This window comes from Perissodus microlepis, chromosome 13 (assembly GCF_051167445.1).
Source record: "Perissodus microlepis isolate ML-2025 ecotype Zambia chromosome 13, ASM5116744v1, whole genome shotgun sequence".
In the NCBI taxonomy this organism is placed as follows: domain Eukaryota; kingdom Metazoa; phylum Chordata; class Actinopteri; order Cichliformes; family Cichlidae; genus Perissodus; species Perissodus microlepis.
This window is the reverse complement of record NC_140473.1, coordinates 19,495,543-19,518,827: the sequence shown is the minus strand read 5'-3', so window position 1 is coordinate 19,518,827 and position 23,285 is coordinate 19,495,543. Positions and strand designations below refer to the sequence as shown.

The 23,285-nt window shown below is 39.5% G+C and overlaps 3 protein-coding genes across 6 annotated transcripts; 1 reads left to right on the top strand and 2 right to left on the bottom strand.

Annotated features, from left to right (window-relative positions):
* Window positions 1–3,919: 3,919 nt before the first annotated feature.
* On the bottom strand, window positions 3,920–5,634 carry tex36 (testis expressed 36). The gene is made up of 4 exons (XM_084948463.1): window positions 5,512–5,634; window positions 5,283–5,423; window positions 5,066–5,140; window positions 3,920–4,963 (listed from the first exon to the last, which is right to left on the bottom strand). Exons 1-4 carry the CDS (start codon window positions 5,560–5,562, stop codon window positions 4,643–4,645), a joined length of 588 nt encoding a protein of 195 aa, XP_084804589.1. The 5' UTR covers window positions 5,563–5,634; the 3' UTR covers window positions 3,920–4,642.
* A 173-nt stretch (window positions 5,635–5,807) lies between these two features.
* Window positions 5,808–9,297, bottom strand: LOC146375062 (autophagy-related protein 16-1). The gene is made up of 7 exons (XM_084948462.1): window positions 9,054–9,297; window positions 8,911–8,974; window positions 8,706–8,790; window positions 8,315–8,388; window positions 7,693–7,944; window positions 7,445–7,563; window positions 5,808–6,509 (listed from the first exon to the last, which is right to left on the bottom strand). The coding sequence occupies exons 1-7, from the start codon at window positions 9,181–9,183 to the stop codon at window positions 6,436–6,438; spliced, it is 798 nt and encodes a 265-aa protein (XP_084804588.1). The 5' UTR covers window positions 9,184–9,297; the 3' UTR covers window positions 5,808–6,435.
* Window positions 8,766–22,997, top strand: edrf1 (erythroid differentiation regulatory factor 1). Of its 4 annotated transcripts, none has more exons than XM_084948459.1 (26): window positions 8,766–8,885; window positions 10,322–10,421; window positions 11,238–11,446; window positions 12,278–12,344; window positions 12,429–12,554; window positions 13,008–13,132; window positions 13,235–13,379; window positions 13,494–13,595; window positions 13,729–13,850; window positions 14,199–14,310; window positions 15,290–15,437; window positions 15,522–15,633; window positions 16,045–16,156; window positions 16,882–17,166; window positions 17,330–17,401; window positions 17,863–18,010; window positions 18,105–18,299; window positions 18,428–18,628; window positions 18,783–19,001; window positions 19,125–19,351; window positions 19,485–19,643; window positions 20,334–20,483; window positions 20,743–20,896; window positions 21,038–21,153; window positions 21,445–21,617; window positions 22,068–22,997. In XM_084948459.1, the coding sequence occupies exons 2-26, from the start codon at window positions 10,323–10,325 to the stop codon at window positions 22,231–22,233; spliced, it is 3,744 nt and encodes a 1,247-aa protein (XP_084804585.1). In that variant the 5' UTR covers window positions 8,766–8,885; window position 10,322; the 3' UTR covers window positions 22,234–22,997. The 4 variants fall into 4 exon arrangements, with proteins under 4 accessions (XP_084804585.1, XP_084804586.1, XP_084804584.1 ...); XM_084948460.1 differs by lacking the exon at window positions 8,766–8,885 and adding an exon at window positions 9,942–10,031; XM_084948458.1 differs by lacking the exon at window positions 8,766–8,885 and having other exon boundaries at window positions 10,040–10,421; window positions 18,108–18,299.
* The last annotated feature ends 288 nt before the right edge of the window (window positions 22,998–23,285 follow it).

Below are 23,285 nucleotides of genomic sequence, written 5' to 3'. Positions count from 1 at the left end.
TTCACTGCAACCTTGACTCAGTCTCTCATGCTTAAATCACCTTATTGCATAGCATTTCCTTTTACTGGCTCTTGATGCCGTGTGCGTACTATAATACTTGGCTCTTTTGATTTACAGTCTTCTAATATCAACATAAACTGTGAAGATCTTTATTCATTCAGTCCATGCATCCAATATGTTGCTATTCAAAAATAACCTTGTATAAATCAGTGTGCATAACTCCGCTACTTTTACACTGGCTACATCATTTACATCTTTCGTCCTTCCCGAGGAGGAGAAGTGCATTTAATTTAAGTTCAGCTTCACCACTAGAAGACTTTATCCACAGCTAAAATGTGGAGATCATGTTAAATTGAGATTTTAACAACTTGTGACACATTCCACACATTGTAATGAGCGGCTCATGGCAGTGTAATTTACATTTGATAATAATGTCAGGTTCATAGGAATATGCCATTGTACACTTAGTAGACACACAGTGAAGCAGTTTGTGCTTTTTAGACGGCACAAAGTCTCATGATAATAACAATGGCCACACTCACATCTAATTATATTTCTCTGCATTAAGGCTTCTGTCATATCCGTTAAAGGACATAAGAATGCCTTCATTGCCTCATATTTATGCCTTCAATAGAATGCAAATGAGGCAGATTTACCCGTTTGACTGGAAAATAAGTGTGAAAACGGTTAATTAGACTTGTTGTGAGGTCTGCAGCAGGAAATAGAATGCTGTGATTATGAGATGTTGAAGCAGTTTTCAGGGCTGACTATATAAACAGTTACATACAGTATGCAGCGGGGCTGAAAGCAGGAAGTTACACAGGCTCTCTGTCGGAGCAGAAAATAGAATCTCCGTATTTTAGCTGTGTCACTTTGCTCTTCCTATGAGAAGACTGAGGCAGCCTTCACTTGTTGACATATTTTTGATCAGCTTCCTGTATGAATGACCCCCTTTTGTTCAAGTATGAAACACTGCATAAGCACTCTTGGATGTGTGTGTGTGGCCTATCTCTGGTTCTGTACATTGCATTATGCCTTTTACTAATGAGATTAAAATGTGGTTATGAAGGAGCAGTGTGGTGGAACTAAGAGGTGGAGCTTCTTAAGCAGTGATGAAACACTTGGTAACATTGTGCACATGCAGCAATCGAGTCAAAGCTTTTGGGGCTATAAAAGTGTGTTTCTGAAGAAAACTATCCTCTGTGGTTTGTGCATTGTTTCCCCTTATTCTAAATATATAACAAAAGACAAAAAATCAAGAATGCACAAGGCTTATTTTGCTTGAAAAACAGTTCATTTTTCTTCATGTTGCTATTTAATTACAGATACAACAGCTATGAATGCCTTCATGTAAAGCATGCATTATAAATTCATCCATCCTTGTATAAACTACTTGCTTGTTCTTTCTCTGGTGGGATACTTGAACAGACTGTTGCTTGTAGGTCTTTGTTTACAACCAGGCTAATGTAATTATTCTCACCACCTACGCACAAATTAACATGCAAGCCTTGTCGGAGGTTTGAAAAATGCATGGGGGAATGTGATTTAATGCAAGGATAGGCCTGATCTTTTGAGGCAGCGTCTCGATCGGAGCCTGGCGGACCTCACAGCTGCAGCACAGAAAAGAACTGCAGCTAACATGCTCCAAAGTACTCTGTTAAGGCACACATGCACAGTGCAAAGACACACATACTCAGGCAAACACAGAGCTTCCCAGCTGGGTTTTAGCAGGGGAACTCTTATCTCAACTGAACAAACTCCTCAAGTGATGGGAATGTTCTCAGGATGTTATCTAGTCCTCTGTGGAAATGAGATAGCCAGCCACCTTTATCACCACCCTCAGACTCAGGAGGGCCCCTGACCGTTACTGCAACAAGGACCACTAAGGCTGCCAGGGGACACCAACCAACTGGCTGCTGAAAAAATAACACTGCCAGGGAATTGGAAGCACTGCAAGAGAAATGACTGACAGGAGATTGGAAGGAGTCTTAAAGTTTGGGTGTAGTTTAACCCAGCCAATTCGAAAGACTTTTGGACTCTATAGTTGCTGTTTAGACTGTGTGCTGAGTGTTTGAACAAGATTAAGTGTTAGGCATAAGGAAAAGTCCTACTGTGAGCCTTGACATCGTATCAAAAAAGATATTGAAAGTGGGGGTGAAAAATCGAAAGAAGTCAAGATAGCTAGACATCGTTATAATTGGCAAAAGAATAAACAGAAATAAAAAATCTTTGAGATATGCGATTTAACCGCAGCATCTCCATAGCAACTCTCTTTCAAGTTACATCTTTAATGAATAGGTAATGCACAAAATGAAAAATGCACAACTTCATAATGTCAGAACGGATGCCAAAACTGATGTGGGATTTACAAAAAAAGGAAGGTAGATCTTGTTTGACAAAAACCAATTTTGCTGCACACAACAGAATGTGTCAAAACAGCGCAGCAGCCTTTTTTGAAAAGAAAACACACAAGCACACACGCACACAATGTACCATGGCAACACAAATCTTCCTTCTGTTGCTGTTATTTTGACTGTCTGGCAAATCCACCTCTTGTTTTCAAAGCATTTTTTTCTCTAACAGGTGCAAAACCTCTCAACTCAACACATCAAAGAGACACATGCACCTGTGAATAAATCACAGCAAATGGTAAGAATCCAGACTAGGGCCTCCAACAACACCAAAGAGGTAGGATTCAAAGCGACTGATTTAATATTCATGAAGTGCAAGGCTTTGGTGGTTGAATGCTTGTTTACTGAGATGTGCCTTTTGTCCTTGGGAGAAGGATTGATTTTCTACCATGCAACTGTATTTACATATACTTGCTGGCTATGTGATGTAACAGGCATGCAGTAACACACTAAACATGGCACATACAGTACGCACGGCCTGACACGACTAATGATTGGCATGTTATTTCAGCGTTCTCACTCTTCTGTCGAGTATTAAAAGCCTTACTGCTCTTCTGACAGAGCTAATGAGACTTTCTGATTTTGAAGTGTTGGTGGCTTCTGTGCGGAGGAGTTGTTCAAGTTGTGGCAAGTCCAAAGAAAAGTGCAGTCTGCGAAATGCACCCACAGGGACAGAGGTGCCAGACAACCAGTCGAGACCAGGCACAACCAACCGTCAAACCAGAGCACAGGTGTTTTTCCTTAATAAGCGCTTCTTTCTCTCTCATCAGCAACACTGCTGGCCTTCACAAAATGTTTGACAATAGTTTAGGCAAAACAGCAAAATGCTCCAGGCTGTTGTCTCAGTGACATGGCAGAAATAGGGTTAAAACAGACCTGGAAACCATCAAAAGTAATCTCCTCATCATACATCCCCCTCCTAATTGTGCACCTGCATCAGGGGATCGTTTTTTCTGACGGCGATGTGCCAGATAATCTCAAAGTGAAATCGCAAAAGGCCCACAGTTTCACACAAACATCTCTCAGCCATCTTGTCTGAGAAAAGACTGAGGTCTGCTTCACCTTTTAAAAGTGAAACAAACGCCTACAAGGTCAGCGTGGTATGTGGATCAGCTAATTACAACAGCTGAAAGAAAGCTTGTGAGAAAAATCCATCTCCCCGGTGAGTATTTAAAGAAAGAAAGCAGCTGGTCAGAGCATGCTCTGGAGAAAACATCAGCTATTGGAGAGAGTGGTCGGGGACACTCTTCACTTAAGTGCTTTTCTCTGAGCAGTGCTCTCTGTCATTGGCTCCCACGCTTCCTCCTCTCTCTTTATGGGCTGCACACACACATATCCATCCTTTTCATCCCCTGGGGTGAAACAAGCCCATGCATTATGACTCAAATCAAGCTTAATTTATTTCGCATGCTCTAATTGAATATCTCCATGTTGATATGTATTGAATAAAAATAGCAGGATCGTTTTTCTAATTATTCCTCCCCCCCCCCCTCCCACATTTTCTCTCACAGAACATGCATATTACACAGGGGTTTTGTGGCTATTACATTTTTCATACAACTTGGCCCTTGAGCAACTCACTGGCTAGGAAGGCCAAATGGCTCATGTAGACCTGCTGCCCTCTGCTGGCAAAACTGTGAACCACCAACAGTCCTCACGTGGACTAATAGTGGCACTCAAATCAGGCCTGTGCACACTGATGTTCAGATGCATCCATAGCTACGTTAACTCAGCTTATGCTAACTTGAGTTCAAATAACATTGTGCTACATTGCTATATTGCGTTTGTGAAATGTTTGTAGCAACTTTAGCATATTTAATGGAGTCAACATTAGCTGATAGTTCATTCTTCTGCCTGAGGCTGACTGAACTCTCAACAGTTGAGATGCAAAAAGTACCTGCCGTTGATTCTGATCATTTTATCACCAGCCTTACAATGTTAGAAATACAGAGATAAAATCACTTAAGTACTAGCAAAAGTATTGAAGTAGTTTTTGCAGGTTCTAAACTTTGAAAGTAATCACTTTGCATAGTTTCTATGCAATAAATGTTACTTAAACTATGTTAATGCTTTTTCCAATCTTGGAACATTTGATATTGAGTATACTGTGGGATAAATCTTGGTAAAGTTCACAATTTTTAATGGATTACAGCTCATACGCAAGTGAAGGAAGCTCTGCGCATGCTATGGCCCCCTAATGATGCCATCTGGGCATTAAATGTAAGAATATCTTATGGCTTGGATGGTGTTGAGCAGTTGGTAGCTGCCAGCACTTGCAGGGTGTCAGACTGGTCAGAATCGTCTCGTCCGAACCACATTAACGTCTCCCCCGCCTGTGCCAAAGCTGCCTCTGCAGACTTCTGCCTGTGGTTGTGAGGGAAGCGCCGGTTTCTGGATGCAGAGTCAACAACGTCTTTCACTATGAAGTCACTCTGGTAGGCTGTAGCGTTCCCTCGAGACTCTTTGGTGCTATTGTCAGTTCCACCATGGCACAGGCAGAAACGGGAGATATGCTGTCTGCGATCATCAAGACACTTCCTCCTTCCCACACTCTGAAGTACATCAACATAGAATAGACACGGTCCCCTTTTAAAAGGTATAATGTGGTGAATCTTGTGTTCAGCAAAACCTTGAACCTTTCACTACATACTTACATGAGAGAATACAATGACGTCGTCTTTTAAGGCGTGCTTGTTGTCATGGTCTGAGAAGGGATACTCTCTGGATTTCTGCAAGTTAACCCATAAAACTCATACTGGGAGAGCAACTAAATACAGAACTGGGATAGCAAATCCAAGAAAAACTATCAAGGCCACTGGCAGTGACTATGATATCAAAAGCAGTAAGGCCATGCCTTATCTATATACACACCTGCTGACTTTTCCATTTAGGATAGCGTTGAAAGTTTAAAGCCTGAGGCAACGATGACTTCACTTGAGTCAGCATGATCCCAGTACTTGTACAGTTCTCTCCAGTCTTTGTCTCATTTTCTGATAAACCTGGATGAGCAAACTGGGAACGAAATGAAAGAAAACCTAATTACACATCTAGGTTTAGAATGCTATGATTTAATTAAACCAATGAAATGAAGACTTCTTACCCATTTGCAATCAGTGCTCACTGAAAAATGCCGCTTTCCGCCTTTTACCATTTTTCCACTACAGCTTGAGGTGTTTAGACCACAATCAGTAAAACCAAACACGCACTCCACACACTGTGCAACTTAACTACTAATGCCAACACTGGTGACCATGGAAACAGGCAGCAAACAAACTGCAATCAGATCCTAGAGATCAGAAACTGAATTCTGATGATTAAAACAAAACATAAAACAACCCCAAAACATTTTGAAATATTTCAGATTTGTGATCAAACAGAATGAGAAATACACCACAATGAAATTCTTAGTATTTAATATTTAATCAGTTAATGAATACAGCATGCAATGTTTAAAATGATAGTCTTTGTTCAGGAGAGGGGATTTTTTTTTTAAAGGCATAAAAGTCTCTTTATTTTCTTTTACAGGTGATAAAGAAGACAGTAACACATAATTACATACAAGAGTGTACAGTAAACTAACACTGAGCTTGATTTTCAAAATTATTAAATGTTTAATTTGTTGAACAGTAATTAAAATGTTAAAAAAAAAAAAAAACCAAACAACTGAAAACTATATGAAGTTGTTTCAAAGGTTAACTGATTAAAAGAAAAATAATCGTAGAACCGGAAGGTTTTGATGCATTGATCATGAAGACGATGTCCACATATGATCAGCTAAACTTCAGGGTGACTTGTGATGTGAAACTAGGCACTCTAACTATACGTCACAAACAAATTTGCATAGTATAGTGGATCTTTAAATATATTTTTAGATAAATAATAAAAATAAAATAGATCCATGTGAGCAATTTGTCCTAACATTTGCAAAGAAAAACAAACTACATTTTCATTATTTATGTCATCATTTTATCTATAAGCACTGGGGAGGAAAAAAAAGTGTTGTCCCTGGGATCTGAAGGGAATATTAGGCCTGTGGTGGACCTGAGATATGACACTGGTCTGGGAGTCCACTGTGCATATCTGTTGGAATATTGATCCCTGAGGACAAGATAGGCAGACACAAAACAATTACCATTGATTCTTTTGACCAAACATTGAATTAAAGGTCTTGAGCTGTAGATTAAAGTGGTGGCAAAAAAAAGACTTTGATGTATTCGCTATTATTGCAACATTCATACATTTTAGAATTCATTTTAAAATCTTGGTACTGACTTTTAAAGCTTTGAATTGTGATGCCCCTGCCTACATTTCTGATGTGTTAGAACCCCACGCTCCCTCTCGCAGCCCGAGATCATCCAATCAAAGGTTGCTGGTAGTCCCACTAACACGTTTTAAGACCAGAGGAGAGAGATCTTTTAGAGCGGTGGCCTCCAGGTTGTGGAATGCTCTCCCTCCATCATTACGTTGCATTGATTGTATTTATTCTTTTAAAAATCAGCTTAAGACTCATTTATTTAGACTGGCTTTTAATTCGATTTGTGCTGAATGTTTGATTGCGCTATTTTTTTTTGTTTATCTGTTTTTATTTTACTGTGAAGGACTTTGTAGTTTTTATGCTGTGAAGAGTGCTATATAAATAAATTGAATTGGAAAAAAAATCTTGCTCAAAAATAGCATTATATCAAAGTGGTTGCACATGAATTTCCTATTAAATCCTTAACTACCATTAGGTTTTATTAGTAGCTGGGTCCAAGAGTTCATATTCAGTACTTCATGTACTGTAACTCTTATGAAGTTGCCACTGCTATCTAGTTAGATGGTTAAAAGCAAACAAACAAAAAAATATCATTTTGCACTATTGTCTCATTTTTTCATTAGCCTTTTGTGTATCATATTACCAGCTCACCACTAAGACACACTTGTCTTTAACCTACGACCTAAAGCTTCTTAATTTAAAGAGCAAAAAGGACGGCCTAAAAGTCAGCCATTTGTTTGCATCTAATGTGTGTTAATATCTATATGCAGATTCTTACTCTGAATGGCTGATGTAGACTGTGCTGCATCACTTGAAGAATTGGTCAGCGTGGGCTCATGCTCTTTCCCCACACCTTTCTGGAGGTGCTTCTTCAGATGTTTGGTCAAATGTTGCCACCTGGTAAAAGGGAGCAGTCCCAGACAACTTTTAAGCTTTAAAGTGTGACCATGCTATCATATAAAGTTATCATATTTAAATTTTTGAGCTTTGCAAGTCACACAGAAACTCCTGAACTCATTATCTCACCTTGCCTGAGTGACGTTGTAATTATTCAGCCTGTCCGCTTCCTCTATTTTCTCCTCCATCCATCGCTGTAATAGCCGTTCTTTCTCTCTCAGTGCATCTGCAAGAGCTTCCTTTAGGCACTGCTGATCCACACGCAGGGCTGCTAACTCTTTGGATTGACACTCTATGGTGAACTCATATTCTGAAAGGGCTTCCTTCAGGGTGTTACTCCCTTTAGCCAGAGTAAGTGCCTCTTGATGGAACTGAGACACACTGTAACAGCAAAGTATTATAATGGTGACGAACTGATCCCTTATATTCTGAATACAAAATCCCAACAATCGGCCTAACCTGGAAAATTACACTTCTTTATTTCAGTGGTTCAGTATTCCTACGAATATAAAATAAATTTATTATATGACCAAATTAACTGTTTACTACTCTAGGATTAATCGGCAACATATTGACTAATTATGGGGAAACTCAATTTGAAAAATACCTTTACTAGAGTTGAAATATACCGTGAATTAACACTTTCCTCAATCTGGTCCATCATGCGTTGCTTTTACATTGTCTGTGTCACCTAGTGTGTTTTTTTTAATCTTGGAATCATAGTCAGTACTGACCAAGATATTTGAATTACCGTGATTGCCAGTACTGTAGTTCAGCTTCTTTGAGATGGAGGACGGTGGTAAGGTCGGAGACAGTTTGAGATAACTGGGTAGGCAAAACAAAGGGTGAAGTGACCCAGTTCAAAAGCAGACAACAGCACACACCCATTAAAGATGATTATTAAAGTATTTTCTCCACTCCTCTGAACCAGTTGCAATAATGAATGTTTATTTATTTATTCTTTTTTTTTTTTTTTAAATAAAGTTCAAATGCTCGGAAAGTTGTTTCAGATTGTCAGATGTGGTGTTCGTGCATATCAATGCAAATATGCTGCTCTGCATTTTACGTAAACGTCTTCCCTGTAGTAGAAAGTTTGAGCCGCTGGGGCGTTTAATCATTGGATTACTCCTCATTTAACCCACCTTATCTACCAGGTGCTCACTCTCTCTCAGCCGGAGTCGAAGCAGTGTGGCGTTTCCCCCAACCTCAACTCCATGTCTTTCTAAACTGAAAATAAAAACAAGTGTGCAGATTTAAAATACTTTACAAAAAAAAAAAATCAAGCAGAGGACAAACCGATCAGCGCAAGCGCCAGATGTAGGGTAAGTTAAATTCTGCATTTCTAACCTCTGAGACTGAACATCAGCCAAAATCTCGTCGCGAAGTTCAAAGCGTTCCTCCAGCTGAGACACTAAAAGAAAACAGGCAGACGTCCTTAGGCTCTGATAGAGAGGACAACATCAAGAGAGGCAGAGAAAAGTTAATCTTACAGCTTGTGAAAACGCCAACAAACGGGAGCTTTTCTCTGTGGTCTCTATGCTGCAGCCCTTGGCGCACGTGATTCTTCCAACTTCCCATTATAATGGACACTTTAAGGATAAACCTGTCACGTTTGCGCATCCAGAATAGACTATAGTAAAGCAGCTGGTTTACAGCGTCTTCAGCCCTCACATGAAGTCTGTGTCATCCACGCAGGAATTAAATGCACTCAGCAAAGTTTCACAGCTCCTCCCTTTTCACTCATCAGCTTGACATTCCACTACTGGCTAGACATTCTTACAAGGATCCATATTATATTATATTATATTATATTATATTATATTATATTATGGACAGGAGAAACATTAGTACTCGAATATAATAATTACTTAGATGCTTAAATTGTCCCTCCACTGCTAATATTTTCATGACTTATCATCTCATAATTTATAAAAAATATCCCTGCACCTAAATGCTTTTTGTTTGTGATGCTTTTTTACATATTTAAAAAAGTATCACAACTTTTTACAGGTTTTTAACAGCTAAAGACCTGAACAGAATTGCACTGGAATTGTTTGCGTACCTCACACTGAATCAAATTGTTTAAAAGGAGAAAAAACACACCACATGCAAAGCTCACGTTAAATTAAAAACAATGGTGTAAACAGTGAATTTCAGAATAAAATGTATCATAAGAATGTGCTCCACTTTTCCAGAAAGAACTTATGAAAACACTTCCGGTTCATCTATTTTTCACAATAAATCGTTTCAGATAAAATATTTTTCCTTTACTAAAACAAATATCTAAAGTTATAGCTTTAAAATGTATATGTAAAAATGTTATTATTATTGAAAAGTTTTATTCTTCGAAACAACTGATAAAATTAGTTTTGTAACTCTTTTTGCCTCGAAACAGGAAGTTGTTGTTGGTTTATTGCTAGCGCTTGCGACTGCTCTGTCAATAGACTGGCTGCAGGCTACAGGCTTGTGTAAGTAGTCACGGAGCTAAGAGCTAAACATTAGTCGTTTACAAAGCAATGAAAACTGTTCGCCTTCGTGTCGTTTAGGTTTAATTAGTCTAGTGAAACTTCCATTTTACAGTCAGCGTTTCTTTATCGAGGAGCTAGCTTGTCAAGCTAACTAACTTTGCCAACATGTTGACTTACCTCATTCGTTATTCGACTGATGTATAGACGGTCCACGGCTTGTCGAAGCCATGGACATGTTATTTGTTTATTAAATCGGAGTTGTTTGGTGAATTAGATCTTTGTATGTCCAGTATGAGCGCATCAGCTGGAGACGGAGAGCCTTGCACCCCCTTGGATAATGCAAAGGAAGAAGTCAGTGGTCCTACCTGCACTGGAGACAACAGTAAACATGTAAGTAACTAGTCTGCAAGGATAATCTACCATCTAGTATGTAGTATGTTGTCATGTATAACACTCTTTAATTAGTATTTGAAGTGCTAATGTTGAGTTAGGCTACAGTGGATTTATAGTGCCATCTGTAAACATCCTATAACTTTAGTGAGAGTGGGAAGCAGGTGAAGGAGAGCCTGATGAGGTGGATGAATGCTCTGGAGAGAAGAATGAAGGTCAAGAAAAGCAAGACATAATACATGTGAGTGAATAAGAGCGAGACAGTGTAGATGAAAGGAGTAGAAGTAGTGAAGGTAAAGGATTCCATATGCCTGGGGTCATCATCATCAAGTAACGGACAGTACACAAGAGCATTGAAGAAGTGAGTGCATACAGGGTGGAGTGGGTGGAGAGGAGCTCCAGGTGTGATTAGTGACAAAAGGACATCAAGAAGGCCTACAAACCTTCTGTGATATATGGTTTGGAGACCGCGACACTGACAAAAAGGGCATTTGGGCATTTGCAGGAGAGGGATAGTGGATTTACTGGGCAAAAGATGTTAAATATGGAGCTGGAGGAAAAAAGACAACCAATGAGATTTGTGGAAGCAGTAAAGGAGGAAATGCAGAGAGTTGGTTAGACAGAGCATGATGGTACAGATGGGTTGAAAGGAGGTAGACGATCCACTGTGGTGATCCTAAAAGGGTGCAGCTGACAGAAGAACATCAGTGTGCATACTATACTCATGATAATCAACTGCCAGACATATCCTTATTTAAATGTTACTCTGTCAGTGCTGTCCATTCATTCTCACAAGCTTGATATTGTTATTTGTAGGAATCATCAATATGCTCAGGCAGCAGTGAAATAAAAAGCCGTGCTGTGGTCAAGTACTGCGCAGCCCCACCACCTACCAGCTATGCCCTCCTGCAGGAAAAGACCGACTTGAAGCTACCTCCTGCCAACTGGCTGAGAGAAAACCCCCAGCTGGGCAGTGCTGGGACCACTATATTAGGATCTAGCAGCAAGAGCAAGCCCTTTTCCAGGTATAATTTAGAAAAGGGGGCACGGGTTTAATTTTTATGGGAAAGATTGAATTTGAATTGGTGTCGAGCTCATGATTGAGGTAGATAGGCACCGCTTTGATCATTACACCAAGTATTAAATCTTTTGCTTAAATGTAATTTGCGAAATGGTTAACTATATGGCAAAAATAACTAAAGAGAGCACAGCATGAGTCAGAACCAAATGCAGTTAAAATTATGGATAGGTACACACTGGATAATGCAAATGCCCAATGTATACTTTGGCTTTCACCACCACTGGTGTGGGTGTGTCTGAATGAAATCATAAGAAACAAGAAATTAAGAAAAAAATGTTAGTTAGATCTTATTACCTTATTTAAAAAAATGGTTTACTTCTCAAGATTACATTTATGAGGATATGCAGCTTTAATACATTCAGTTCTATTTCTTGGAGATGTTGCGACTATGTCTGGATGAGAGAAGAAACTAGGTAAAGTTTCTATTAGCAGCAGATATTCTTTTCCTAATTGTGAAAATCTGCTTAGCAGATCACCTGTGTTACTGGTCCTTTTGCACTTGTGGAGACCCATGAAGACTGATACTCTATCCACAATAAACAAGGTGTGGAATAGAGTATTGCATAGTTGCAAAACTATGGTTCAAACTCACAGTGGAGGACTCTTCACTACATAATTCAAAGTACTAAAAACCCCCAAGTTGCTGCACTTTCATTTAGGATGTGAGTGGGTAAATTATGGATACGCTTGAAGACGAAGACTTTAATTATTGCTCATCAGTCTAATTGTTACGCAGTTAGTTTGTATTGAGTAAACTGTTTTTCTTCTTTTGCAGTTTTGGGATGGCGTACGAGTTCATCGACTGCATCGGAGATGATGTTGATGTGGTTTCAGACTCAGAGGTTTGTGGAGCTGCTGCAGAGCTATTTCTTTGTTAGCTTCAGAGGCATGCAGTTGATGTTAACAGAATTCTTTTTTACCTTCAGAACATCAAGAAGCTTTTGAAAATTCCCTACAGCAAGTCCCATCTGAGTATGGCAGTTCATCGTGTGGGGAGGACTTTGCTTTTAGATGAGCTGGACATTCAAGAGCTTTTCATGAGATCCTCTCAGGTACAGCCGAGCGACACTTTAAAATCAAGAGGATATTGCCTCCATTATTAATATTGACTGTGAAGTAACGGGCATCTATCAATGTTTAACATAAAAGCTTGATGAATAGGGAGTCCCAATGGATATTTTTCCAGTGATTGATTTATTTATTTTTGTGTTATTTATTTTCTGTTCCTGTTTCAGAGAAAATACATTTTTACAAAACTCTAAAACTGATGTTTTAGATTTAGTAAAAACATCTAGAACATTTCACCCTGTGCAAAATTGATGTGACACAACAGATTAGTATCGCCCACTGAAATGTGTAAATGCAATTTTATTTGACAATATGCTGATGGAAGTGAATATTGGCCAGTACCAATATTAAAATTATTATTATTATTGTTATTAATCATGGTAGTAACTGTTAAATGAATATATTATTTAACTCTCAATGCAACTTATGTGTTGTAGACAGGAGACTGGACATGGCTGAAGGAGTTTTACCAGCGGCTAATAGATCAGAAGTGGCAGAGAAAAAAGAAGAGTAAAGAGCACTGGTATCAAAAAGCAATCCTGTCAAAGTTTCTCTATTATAGGTGAGGAGTTGCTCGAATAAGTGCTGGAGTTGAACGTGAGTTATTCTTCAATCTGATAGTAAAACAACTTTTTTGTTTTCGTTATTGTTTTGTTTCTTGCAGTATAAATGGTGATGGGGCTGCTGAGCCTCAATCAGATGGCCTGAATGAAGGAGAGGAGGACAGTGGTGCTGATGAGTTCAGCTCTTCATGGCCTACAGCCTTCACTAGCACGTCTAATGCAGAAGAATCAGAAGCTCCCAAACAGGTAAGTAAAGCTTTTAGTCATCTCTGGGATTAAATTTTGTATTTGTTCCACATTCAAAAGTATTTTGTGTCACATGAGATGAAATAAAAATGAAGTGTGCTGTTAAATGTGCAGGAAAGCGTTACCGTCGACAGCAGTTTTGCTTTGGGCCAGGTGACCTCTGTTCCCAAAGAGCAAAACCTCCCGACAATCTTCAACGAAGGAGAGAACGGCCAGGTAACACAATCTTTTCATCCTTTCTTAATAGTATAATACTACAGCTACTAGCACATGCCCTGTGTCTACGTGTATCTTCTGATTTTTTTTATTTTATTTTATTTTTTACACTTTGATGTCCCTTGCATGACAGGGTTTAAGAAATGACTTTGTACGAAACATCATGTGGACTTTTGAAGACATACACATGTTGGTTGGGTCCAACATGCCTATTTTCGGAGGTGGTCGTTATCCTGCCGTCAGTCTGAGACTCAGGTAGGATTTGAATTCATTGGTTCCTACCCAGGATCTGAAATTAGCACTCGTTAGGAGCTAAATGACAGTGCAGTCATGCATTTTAATTGTATTTCAATTTGATTCTTTTAGCTCCTTCTGGGTATTTGTCTCACCAACATAATGTTAAATTATTCTTATGACATAATGAAACAGTTATGTAATAGGTTGGCATACATTATGTAGGGCATCATAGCATGTAAATATTGTTCCTAGAGTCATCTTTTAATTTAGGATAACTGACTTTAAGAGGTGAACCAGCATCATTGATTCCTTCCTGCTCAGTCTCAAACTTCGAACTCTGTGTTTTGTTTTTGTTTTTTTTTTCAGGGACAACAATAAACCAATCAACATTCTGACAGGTATCGACTACTGGCTTGATAATCTGATGTGTAACGTCCCAGAACTTGTCATGTGTTTCCACGTTAATGGCATTGTTCAGGTAAGCTAAAATATTTCATTCAGTAGCCATGCCTAATAGAAAATCATTAGATAAGATGATGGTACTTGGTTGGTCTTGGTTATTTTATTTAAATTTTAATATTGATTTGTTCATCTGAGTGGTGGCTGCTGGAATAAAGCTATTTGCATTATGTGTTTTTGAGAATTTGGGGCTATAAGCCTTCATCCAGAAGAAGGAGACTGTAACTCGCTGCGCAGAGATATTTGAAATTGTTCTATACTGTATATAAGAATATAATACAACAGCACAAGAGACATTAAGGGTGCAGTGGTAAATAAAATCCTGCTTGTCCTTTTGAGATTTAATTTAAAAATGCCTCCACAGCTTAACAATCAGAAGGCTTATGGCTTCTTTTAATCAATAACACATGTTCATTAATTAAGTTCATTTTGTGTGTCGGGTCTAAGCTGCAAATGTCATTGGGGAGTAAAACACGAACCACAAGCCTAGGCAGTGCCTGTGCCTGTATTTAATGCACTTGGTCGATGTTTCCACCAAGTTTCACTAAAGAGCAGTGTGTACAGCATATATGATCCAATTAGTTTTTGGAGCAAATCTCTGCATAAATTAGTTTTTTAAATCAGGGGAAAAATTGCCCTTAGACTTAGTCTACAAATTCAAAACGATTTCACATTAAAAGACAAACATGTTGGAATGAAAAATCTGTTAAATGTGAGCTAATTGGTTTAATTAAAAGGATATGTGTGAATGTAATATAGTGAGAGGAATACATAGTTCAACTTCATGCTTACGCAAGAGGTTCTCCCATATGCAGTCGGTGATCCAATTAAATGGTGGTAATCCTTACTGAAACAATTTGCATATTAATTAGGATAAAGTTTTTCTTTGCTTGTGGGGAAAATAAATAAATAAAACAACAAGTACTGTGAGCATAAGCAGTTTGTGCTGTGGTGCTCATGGTGGGAAATTTTCTCATTGTTTTTGATTTTTACTTCAGAAATACGAGATGATAAAAACAGAGGACATTCCTCATCTGGAGAACTCGACTTTCTCCACGAGAGTCGTGAAAGACATTGCCCAAAATGTCCTTTCTTTCCTGAAGTCCAACTGCACTAAGGAGGGTCACACGTACTGGCTTTTCAAAGGTGGGGGAAAAAGTGAGCAGGAATGATCTAAAAGTTGTATTATTGTGAAAAAGTGTTTTCTAAAGTAATTTCTTAAATCCACAGCCAGTGGGAGTGACATTGTGAAGCTTTATGATCTTACGACTCTGTGTGAGGAGGCTGAGGAAGAGAAATATCAGAATCCCTTCACTCTTCCTGTGGCTGTATTATTATACAAGTAAGTATCTGAGACAGATAATACGAGCGGCCTTGTGTCGTAGGAGTCCTGCAGCTGGTAAAAGTGGTTATAAAGTTTGAAGTGTGGGGGTGGGTGTTTGGACAGCGCTGATACCTCACAGCGAGAAGATTCGGGGTGTAAACCAATTGAATAGATGTGTGGAGTTCGCCTGTTGTCACGTGACTGCAGTTTTTATCCAGGTGCAGTTTAACAGCAGTCATGTTAGTTTGATTTGTTCTAAATTGGCTGGAGATGAGGATGTGAATGACATCTGTCTCTGTGTGATAGCCCTTTGATAAACTGTTGAGCTTTGCAAGGTGTAAATTAAATTAAACCAGTAGTTACCGGGCATGCCAGTACGTCAGTATGTTCTTGTTGTTTTAACTTTATGTTCATGTGTGTGTGACACAGAGTGGCCAGCAACTTGATGCTAAAAGCGCGACAAAACAGAAAGCACTATGGCACAATCAGAACTCTGCTGCTAAACTGTGTCAAACTTCTGGATCAAGACAGACATCCTCAGGTAGGTGCAGATTTTCAGACAAATGAGAAAGTCGATACTCTTTCCAAGTTAATAACAGGTTGTTTTACGGTGGCCCTGAAAGGTCAAATGAACTGCAACTTAAGAAAACACCAGCAAAATAGAAAAAATGCTGCAAAAGTTGACAAAGCACAACAGAAGTTGAATAAAACACAAAGGAAGTAGAAAAAACCTGCGACAGACTGGCCAACTGTCCAGGTGTACCCTGCCTCTTGCCCTAAGACAGCTGGGATGGGCTCCATCACCCCCGAGACCCTGAAAAGGATGAGCGGAAGAGAATTGATGGATGGAAGTAGAAAAAACAATGGAAGTGTTTCTGAAGGACTGCACTGAGACACGGTTAAAAGAAGCAGAGGCTTCATGAATGTTGTGAGGGAGAAGAAGTGTGCTTTTGCAGTGTTTTTCTATTTGCTGGTGTTTTCTTAAGTTAAAAATAATATATAAATTTAATACTAAACACTAACAGTGTGAGCCTTTTAAAATGTGGAGTGATGGACTTGTGGTATAAAGAGGCAAATTTTAGATGACTTACTATCTTCTTACTATCTTTCTCCTGCTTCTTCTTTGATATTCTTATTTTCGTATCTATATTCAGACAGTGGAGAAAATGGAATGTGAAACCTCTTGACTAACTCTGAGTATGCCATTACTTAGATTTGATTGAACTTGACTTCAGCCCTGATCGCCTCTGTCTTCTGTCTGCTCAGATCATCGCCTCTGCCCACTATATGCTGTCAGAGCTGTTCCAGCTCGACGAGCCTCTTGAAGAAGATGGAGGGGAGTCGCTGCGGGCCGGTGGTTCAGAGGACAGCTACAGTGACGAAGACAGGGAGGAGGAGGAAGAAGAGGAGGATCTGACGGAGGACAGCGATGATGATGGTTCCTACAGTAACTGCTCCAGCCCGCAGGATGATAGCAAAGCGGTGGCTGTGATCCGCTCTGTAGGGGAGCTCTCAGTCCCGGAGAAGTATAGATCCACTCACCAGATCAGAGTGAGTGAATCTGTAAAAGTTTCCACAGCCTTCTTAGCATCGACTGAATGGTGGAAAGTGGAGTACAGAAATAAATATCTTTATATACATACAAACTAATATTTTCTTCTTCTTCTTTTTTTTTTTTTTTTTTTTTTTTTTTTTTTTTTTTAAACTTCTTCAGCCAAGTTGTGCTTTCCCCGTTTCTCAAGACAAGGAAGAGAGATGCAGACTTGTCCTGAGCTATGTGCTTAAGGTGACTTTCTAAATGTTTAATGTCAATGTTTGTTTGCCTGCAGTGCAAAAAAATGTGACAAAAAGTTTGACATTCTCTTCTATATTAAAGGGCAAATACACCTACACACATTTACACATCAAAGTCTCCTTGCAGTTCTTGGTTTATAAACTGTTATGTTAAACTGCCTGAAGTGATCTCAGTGTCTGTTTGGTTTGTCTGATGTTTAAAAATGGAGAAAAAAATCTTAGTGTGGTTTTGAAAAGAAGTGAGGTTGTCAGATGACTGTAGACGGTGTCCCATCTCTGCTACAGACAAGCAGCTTCAGGCTACAATAACTGCTACTGCCTGGATCTGTTATTGGACTGTTGGTGGTCAAGATGCATTATGCATAAAGTCTAGGTGTCAATTCGGACACGTAGAAACGATATGTTACTAAATTGATTGGGTACAGTTTTGTAATGCTGTAACATAATCCACAGGGATTAAAGGCGGTGGATGGCAGCATCAAGAAAGAGAGCGATCTTCCAGCTGCTGACCCCAACACACCCATCCCTCTCAAATATGAAGACAGAAGTGCTACTGGAGCCTGTGCAGCTGAGAAAGGCATCTCTCTCCTGCTTGAAAGGGGTAATGACAACTTATAATACTGCAGAAGAAAACGTGACATAGACAAACATGGTTTTCACTGAGGCTTCCTTTTCCTGTCTTCTTGCTTTTTAAGCAGCAGGTCCCTTGCAAGGAGAGCAGAAGCACACAACACGCTCAGGGATGATCCCCGGCTCCTGGCAGCATCATATGAAGCTGAAACTCTTCTTCAAAGCCTCCAAGGCCTACTACGTCCTCTCTGATGCGGCCACTAACTTGCTGAAGTATGGGCGAGCGTTGCGTTACATCAAGTTATCTCTGCAGTGTTATGGTGAGGTTCTTTAACTGTTTCATAATCAATTAATTGAAACTTAAACGACATTTCTTTGTTGTGTAATTTTAATCTTGACAGTGACAAGTTTCTTCAAAATTGTCTTCTTCCATCCCCTCATCTTCCAGATGCCTATTGTTCAGTGAGCGGTACACTGCACCCACATGTGCTGCTGTTTCACAGCCAGTGCCTGTCTCTGTGTGGGGACATCCAGCTGATGTTGGCTCAAAATGCAAACAACAGAGCAGCTTACCTGGAGGAATACAGCTACCAGACCAAAGAGGACCAGGAGATTCTGCACAGCCTGCACAGAGAGAGCAGCTGCCAGGGTCAGTCCCTAAAGAGAAATTCAGTATATTGATATTCCTGCTGCTATGGTGTGCAGTGTCTTAAATATTTCACTGTCTTCAAAGTCATTCACAATAAATTGTTTAGCAAAATGTCCTAAAAAGTATTCCATTCCTTTTATTCTCTATCTACTAGCCTTCAGCATGGCAACAGACCTAGCGATGGACCCAGAGTACCAGCTGTTTGTTAGCAGCAAGTGCTATGAGGCAGCATATGAACTACTTGTCTCTGAGCCTTTGAAAGATCTTACTTCAGATCAGCTGAGTCAGGTTCTCAAACGACTGGGGAACATACGCAATGAGATGGGAGTCTATTACATGAACCAGGCTGCAGCCATGCAGGCTGAGAAAGAGGGTAAGTTGCATTACAGCAAATGCAGTTTGTTTAAAAGAGTACGACAAGAGTTATTCTTTCTTTTTCTTTTCTTTTTTTTTGTAGTATATCACCAGCCTTTTTATTCTCCTGTTCCCCTTCTAGTGAAGAAGTCTGTGTCTGCAGCAGAGCAGGAGATGTGGAAAAAGAGCTTTGGCTTCTTTGAGAAAGGGATGAAGGACTTTGAAGCCATTGGGGACAGCACTAACACAGCCTTACTGCTGTGTAATACTGGCAGGCTGATGAGAATCTGTGCCCAGGCCCACTGTAACCTCTCTGGCGATGAAGGCAGAGGAGAGTTTTCACCTGAAGAGGCTCTTTACTACAACAAGGTGCCACGCTGACGTTTTCTTAAATTCTTGATTAAGTGTTCTTACTAACACTCTGCTTTTTTGTTTTTTCAATCATCTGTCTCACTGCATCTTGACTGTGCCTAATCATACTATCTTTGCAATATTACCTCAGGCTATAGACTACTACCTGCAGGCCATGAAAGCATTGGCAAGCAGAGAGAAGCACTCAGCAGTGTGGGACAGTGTAAACTGGGAATTGTCCACTACGTACTTCACACTGGCCACCCTTCTGCAGGACTATGCCCCAGTATCCAGGAAGGCCCAGGAACAGGTGGGTTTCAACACATTTGGAGCTAGGTAGAATATTAAGGATTTAACACATTTTACATTATTAAGGATATCAAAATCGTACTTGCATATATTTTTGGCTAGTTTACACTGTACATGCAATTTATATTCACTGCAGTTCTCACTCTTTTGCTAATGATGCATGTGTGGACACCTCCCTTTGTTATCAGATCACTTTGGTCTACTTGTCTGACTTGTAGCCTTTTTGTGTCAGGACCAGCTCTGCGCTGATAAAGGGACACACACTGTGCATGAATTGGGTCAGCAAACGCCACACACCCCACTTGAATAATCATTATAGTGAATCTTTGGCTGGAAAATGATTTCAGTCCATTAGTCACTCTTGTTGGTAGCACTTCAGTTTACAGCTTTATCCTTGCTATGCTGAATCTCTCACACTTGCAGCTGAGAAAAAATTCCTCATTTCGCCAAAAAATGCAAGGACAAGATTTTTTGGGGGGGGTTATTTTTGTTTATCTGCTTTGTTTTGTTGTTTGTTTGTTTTTTATGTTTTTATCATATTGTATTATACCTGATATCATCATTTCTCAGCCATGAAAGTAAATAAATATTGTGTTTTAATCATATTTTCATCACATTTACAAGTACATTTTATTTCTTATTTTTCATACACAGTAATTTTTTACTTATCCATTCCTGTTTGTCTTACCAGATTGAGCGAGAGGTGACCGAAGCAATGATGAAGTCTCTCAAGTACTGCGACCTGCAGACTGACTCTGCTCGGCAGCCACTCTACCAGTACAGAGCCGCCACCATCCACCACCGCTTGGCTTCTATGTACCACAGCTGCTTTCGCAATCAGGTGGGAAGTTATGTAAAATTATACAACAGTAGAAAACCATTCTCCTTTCCAATGTCTTGGATGCTCTTTGTGTTAATAATTGGCATTTCTTGGCTCAACGCTTTTTATGCATGCCAAAAATAAAATATGTGACTCTGGGTAAGGAAACGACGTTCACGCTGACTAGAAAAGAACAGTGGGATACGCTGTCTGTCTTTATACTTGTAGCGGTATAATGAGCTGATGGATGTCTGTGTTTCTGGCTGTAATTGTGTGACAGGTGGGAGATGAACACTTGAGAAAGCAGCATCGGAGCTTGGCAGAGCTTCACTACAGCAAGGCTGTCAGTTTATTCCTCAGCCTCAAAGACGCACCCTGCGAGCTGCTCCGCACGTTGCTGGAGAGGGTGGCTTTTGCTGAGTTTACGATGGCAGGTGCGCAGCTATTCATTATGATGACTATCACAATGTTGGCTGCAATGTTTTGTTTTATTTTTGTCAGATGAGGGTTGAATTGAAAAACAGTGTTTCTTTTCAAAGCCTCTTTTGATAATTCTTCATGTTGTTTGTCCACAGGTCAGAACAGCAGCACAGCTAAGCTGAAGAGCCTGACTGGAGCAATAGAGATCATGATAGAAACCCGCCATGCTTTCCAGCTGATTCATAAAGAGCTACAGGAGGAGCAGACAGAGGTGAGTTTCACAGTAGCTTATGGAGGATTTTTCCTGGCTCAGGGGTGTGATTTATGCACATAAGCATACAGCACAGGCAGTGAGTTTCTAATTCCTTATTTAACAAAAATCTAAGTGTTTTCTGACCATTTAATAAATCGAATGAGTGTATATTATACTCATGTTAATGAAGCCCCAGTAACCCCATTACAGCTAAATTCTTCTGAGTAGTAAAAATAACTTGGTGGAAATGACTGAATTTGTAAAGCTTTGGTAACATACAGTCTTTTCCTTCTACTTCTTGTTCCATAGTTGAATGAACCAGACTCTGCTGAGTCAGCAGAGTCTTCCGACGTAGCCAATGGCCCAATGGCAGGACTGAACCTCCAGGAAGTGATGAAGTTAATTGGCGTATTTGAGCCCAGTTTCTCCTTCCTGCTCCTGCAGGTGATCAAACTCATGACGACAGCGAAACGTAAACCAAGGTGAGCTCCAGTATGAAAGCTGGTTAGGATATCTACTTAAATTTTACACAGACCTTTATTTTAATATCCGTCTTTAATGTCACTGCCTTATTGCTTACCATCATGAGACATGTGATGGCAAGAAGCTATTGCTGTAAAACAGCATAAAACAATAAAAAAAACAACATTGGGACTAGATCAAACTTTTAGGGAAAAGTTCCTGGATTTAATGAAACAAAAAACATTTAAAGGTGATATAATAAAGCTAAAATAGATCATACTCTTTACTGTTTATCACATTCTAATAATTAAGTAGCGGTCCTACCTGACAGTATACGGGTACAGCAACATTTACTATGACTACATGAAATGTATTTAAAAAGGAAAAAACAAGAACAAAAGAGATTAATTGTGAATTTAAGCTTGCGACCTTTTCATCTGCCCTTTTGAACTCTTTCATCTTTATTGCAGCAATAAGGACGAGGAGCTGCTGAAAACCTATAAGAATGTATACTCCAAGCTGCTTCGTGCTGAGAAAAACGCTCCTCTTGTCAGCCGCATCGAACTCTACGTTGAGCTCCTGCAGCAGCTGATGCAGCGGACAGGAAGTGACGACACAGGCACACGCAAGCCATAACAAGGAAGACGCTCAAGAATCTGACTCTGCTCTCTGGACCTCGCCGAACTTCCAGGCTACATTTTGGAGAAGACTTGACATCCTCAAAGATGCGGTGATATAAAATAATGGCTCATAGTCACAATAACAGGCAAACACTCAGGCAACCTGTCTTACTCTGAATTACAGTCTCAAGGCTAACTTCACCTCCAGCGCCTTCATCTTTTTCTAACATTTGCATCACAGATTTTAAACTGTACATTTTTGTGAAGACTTGTAAATTCAGATGCTATTATTTAATTTTATGATGGCTTAGCTAGTTTTGGGTCACTTCTAAAGCTCTTACGCATTTATGACTGTACCAAACATCTAAAATTATTATTATTATTATTATTTTATTTTTATTTTTTTTCTACAGACACAAAAAATGTGATGACAATTTAAAAGCGGTTATTACCAAATGTAAACGCAACACAAAGGAGCTTAAAAATAACAAGCTCAGCAAAGTATTCTTTTCAATTTAATTGGCGTTTTTGATATTCAATAATGCCAGTGAAGCTGTGAATAAAATAAACTGATGTGTGACAGGCTTAAATAAGCTAAAACGTGTTATTTGCTTTTCCAAAAACTCGAATGTGCAATAGATTGAAAGTATTCAGTGGACGCTTTAGAGGTTAGCTCGTCCACAGTGCTGTTGAGGTTGTTTTTTTTTTTTTTTGTTGTTGTTTTTTTTAATCAGCATGGTTTGCTGTGGGATGATAATAATAAAATGTTTTTGAATTTCATACTGTGATATATTGTTTTCTCTTAAAATGTTGCTTGGCTAACGATATGCATTTGACACCAGTTTGCAAAAGTAATGTATCTCTGGAAAAAAAAAAGTACAGTGTGCTTTGCCATCAAACTAGCCCCTGCAATTTTCAAGGCAGCGTGGCACCCTGTGGGTTATGGTCAGCCGTCCTTGATGCGCTGTTCAAGCCCACCAAAGAGGTGAAAGATGTTTTCACTGTGGTGTCAGTGAACTGGGTCAGCCCTCTGGTGTCAGCTATATTCACACCAGATGGAGCTGCAGG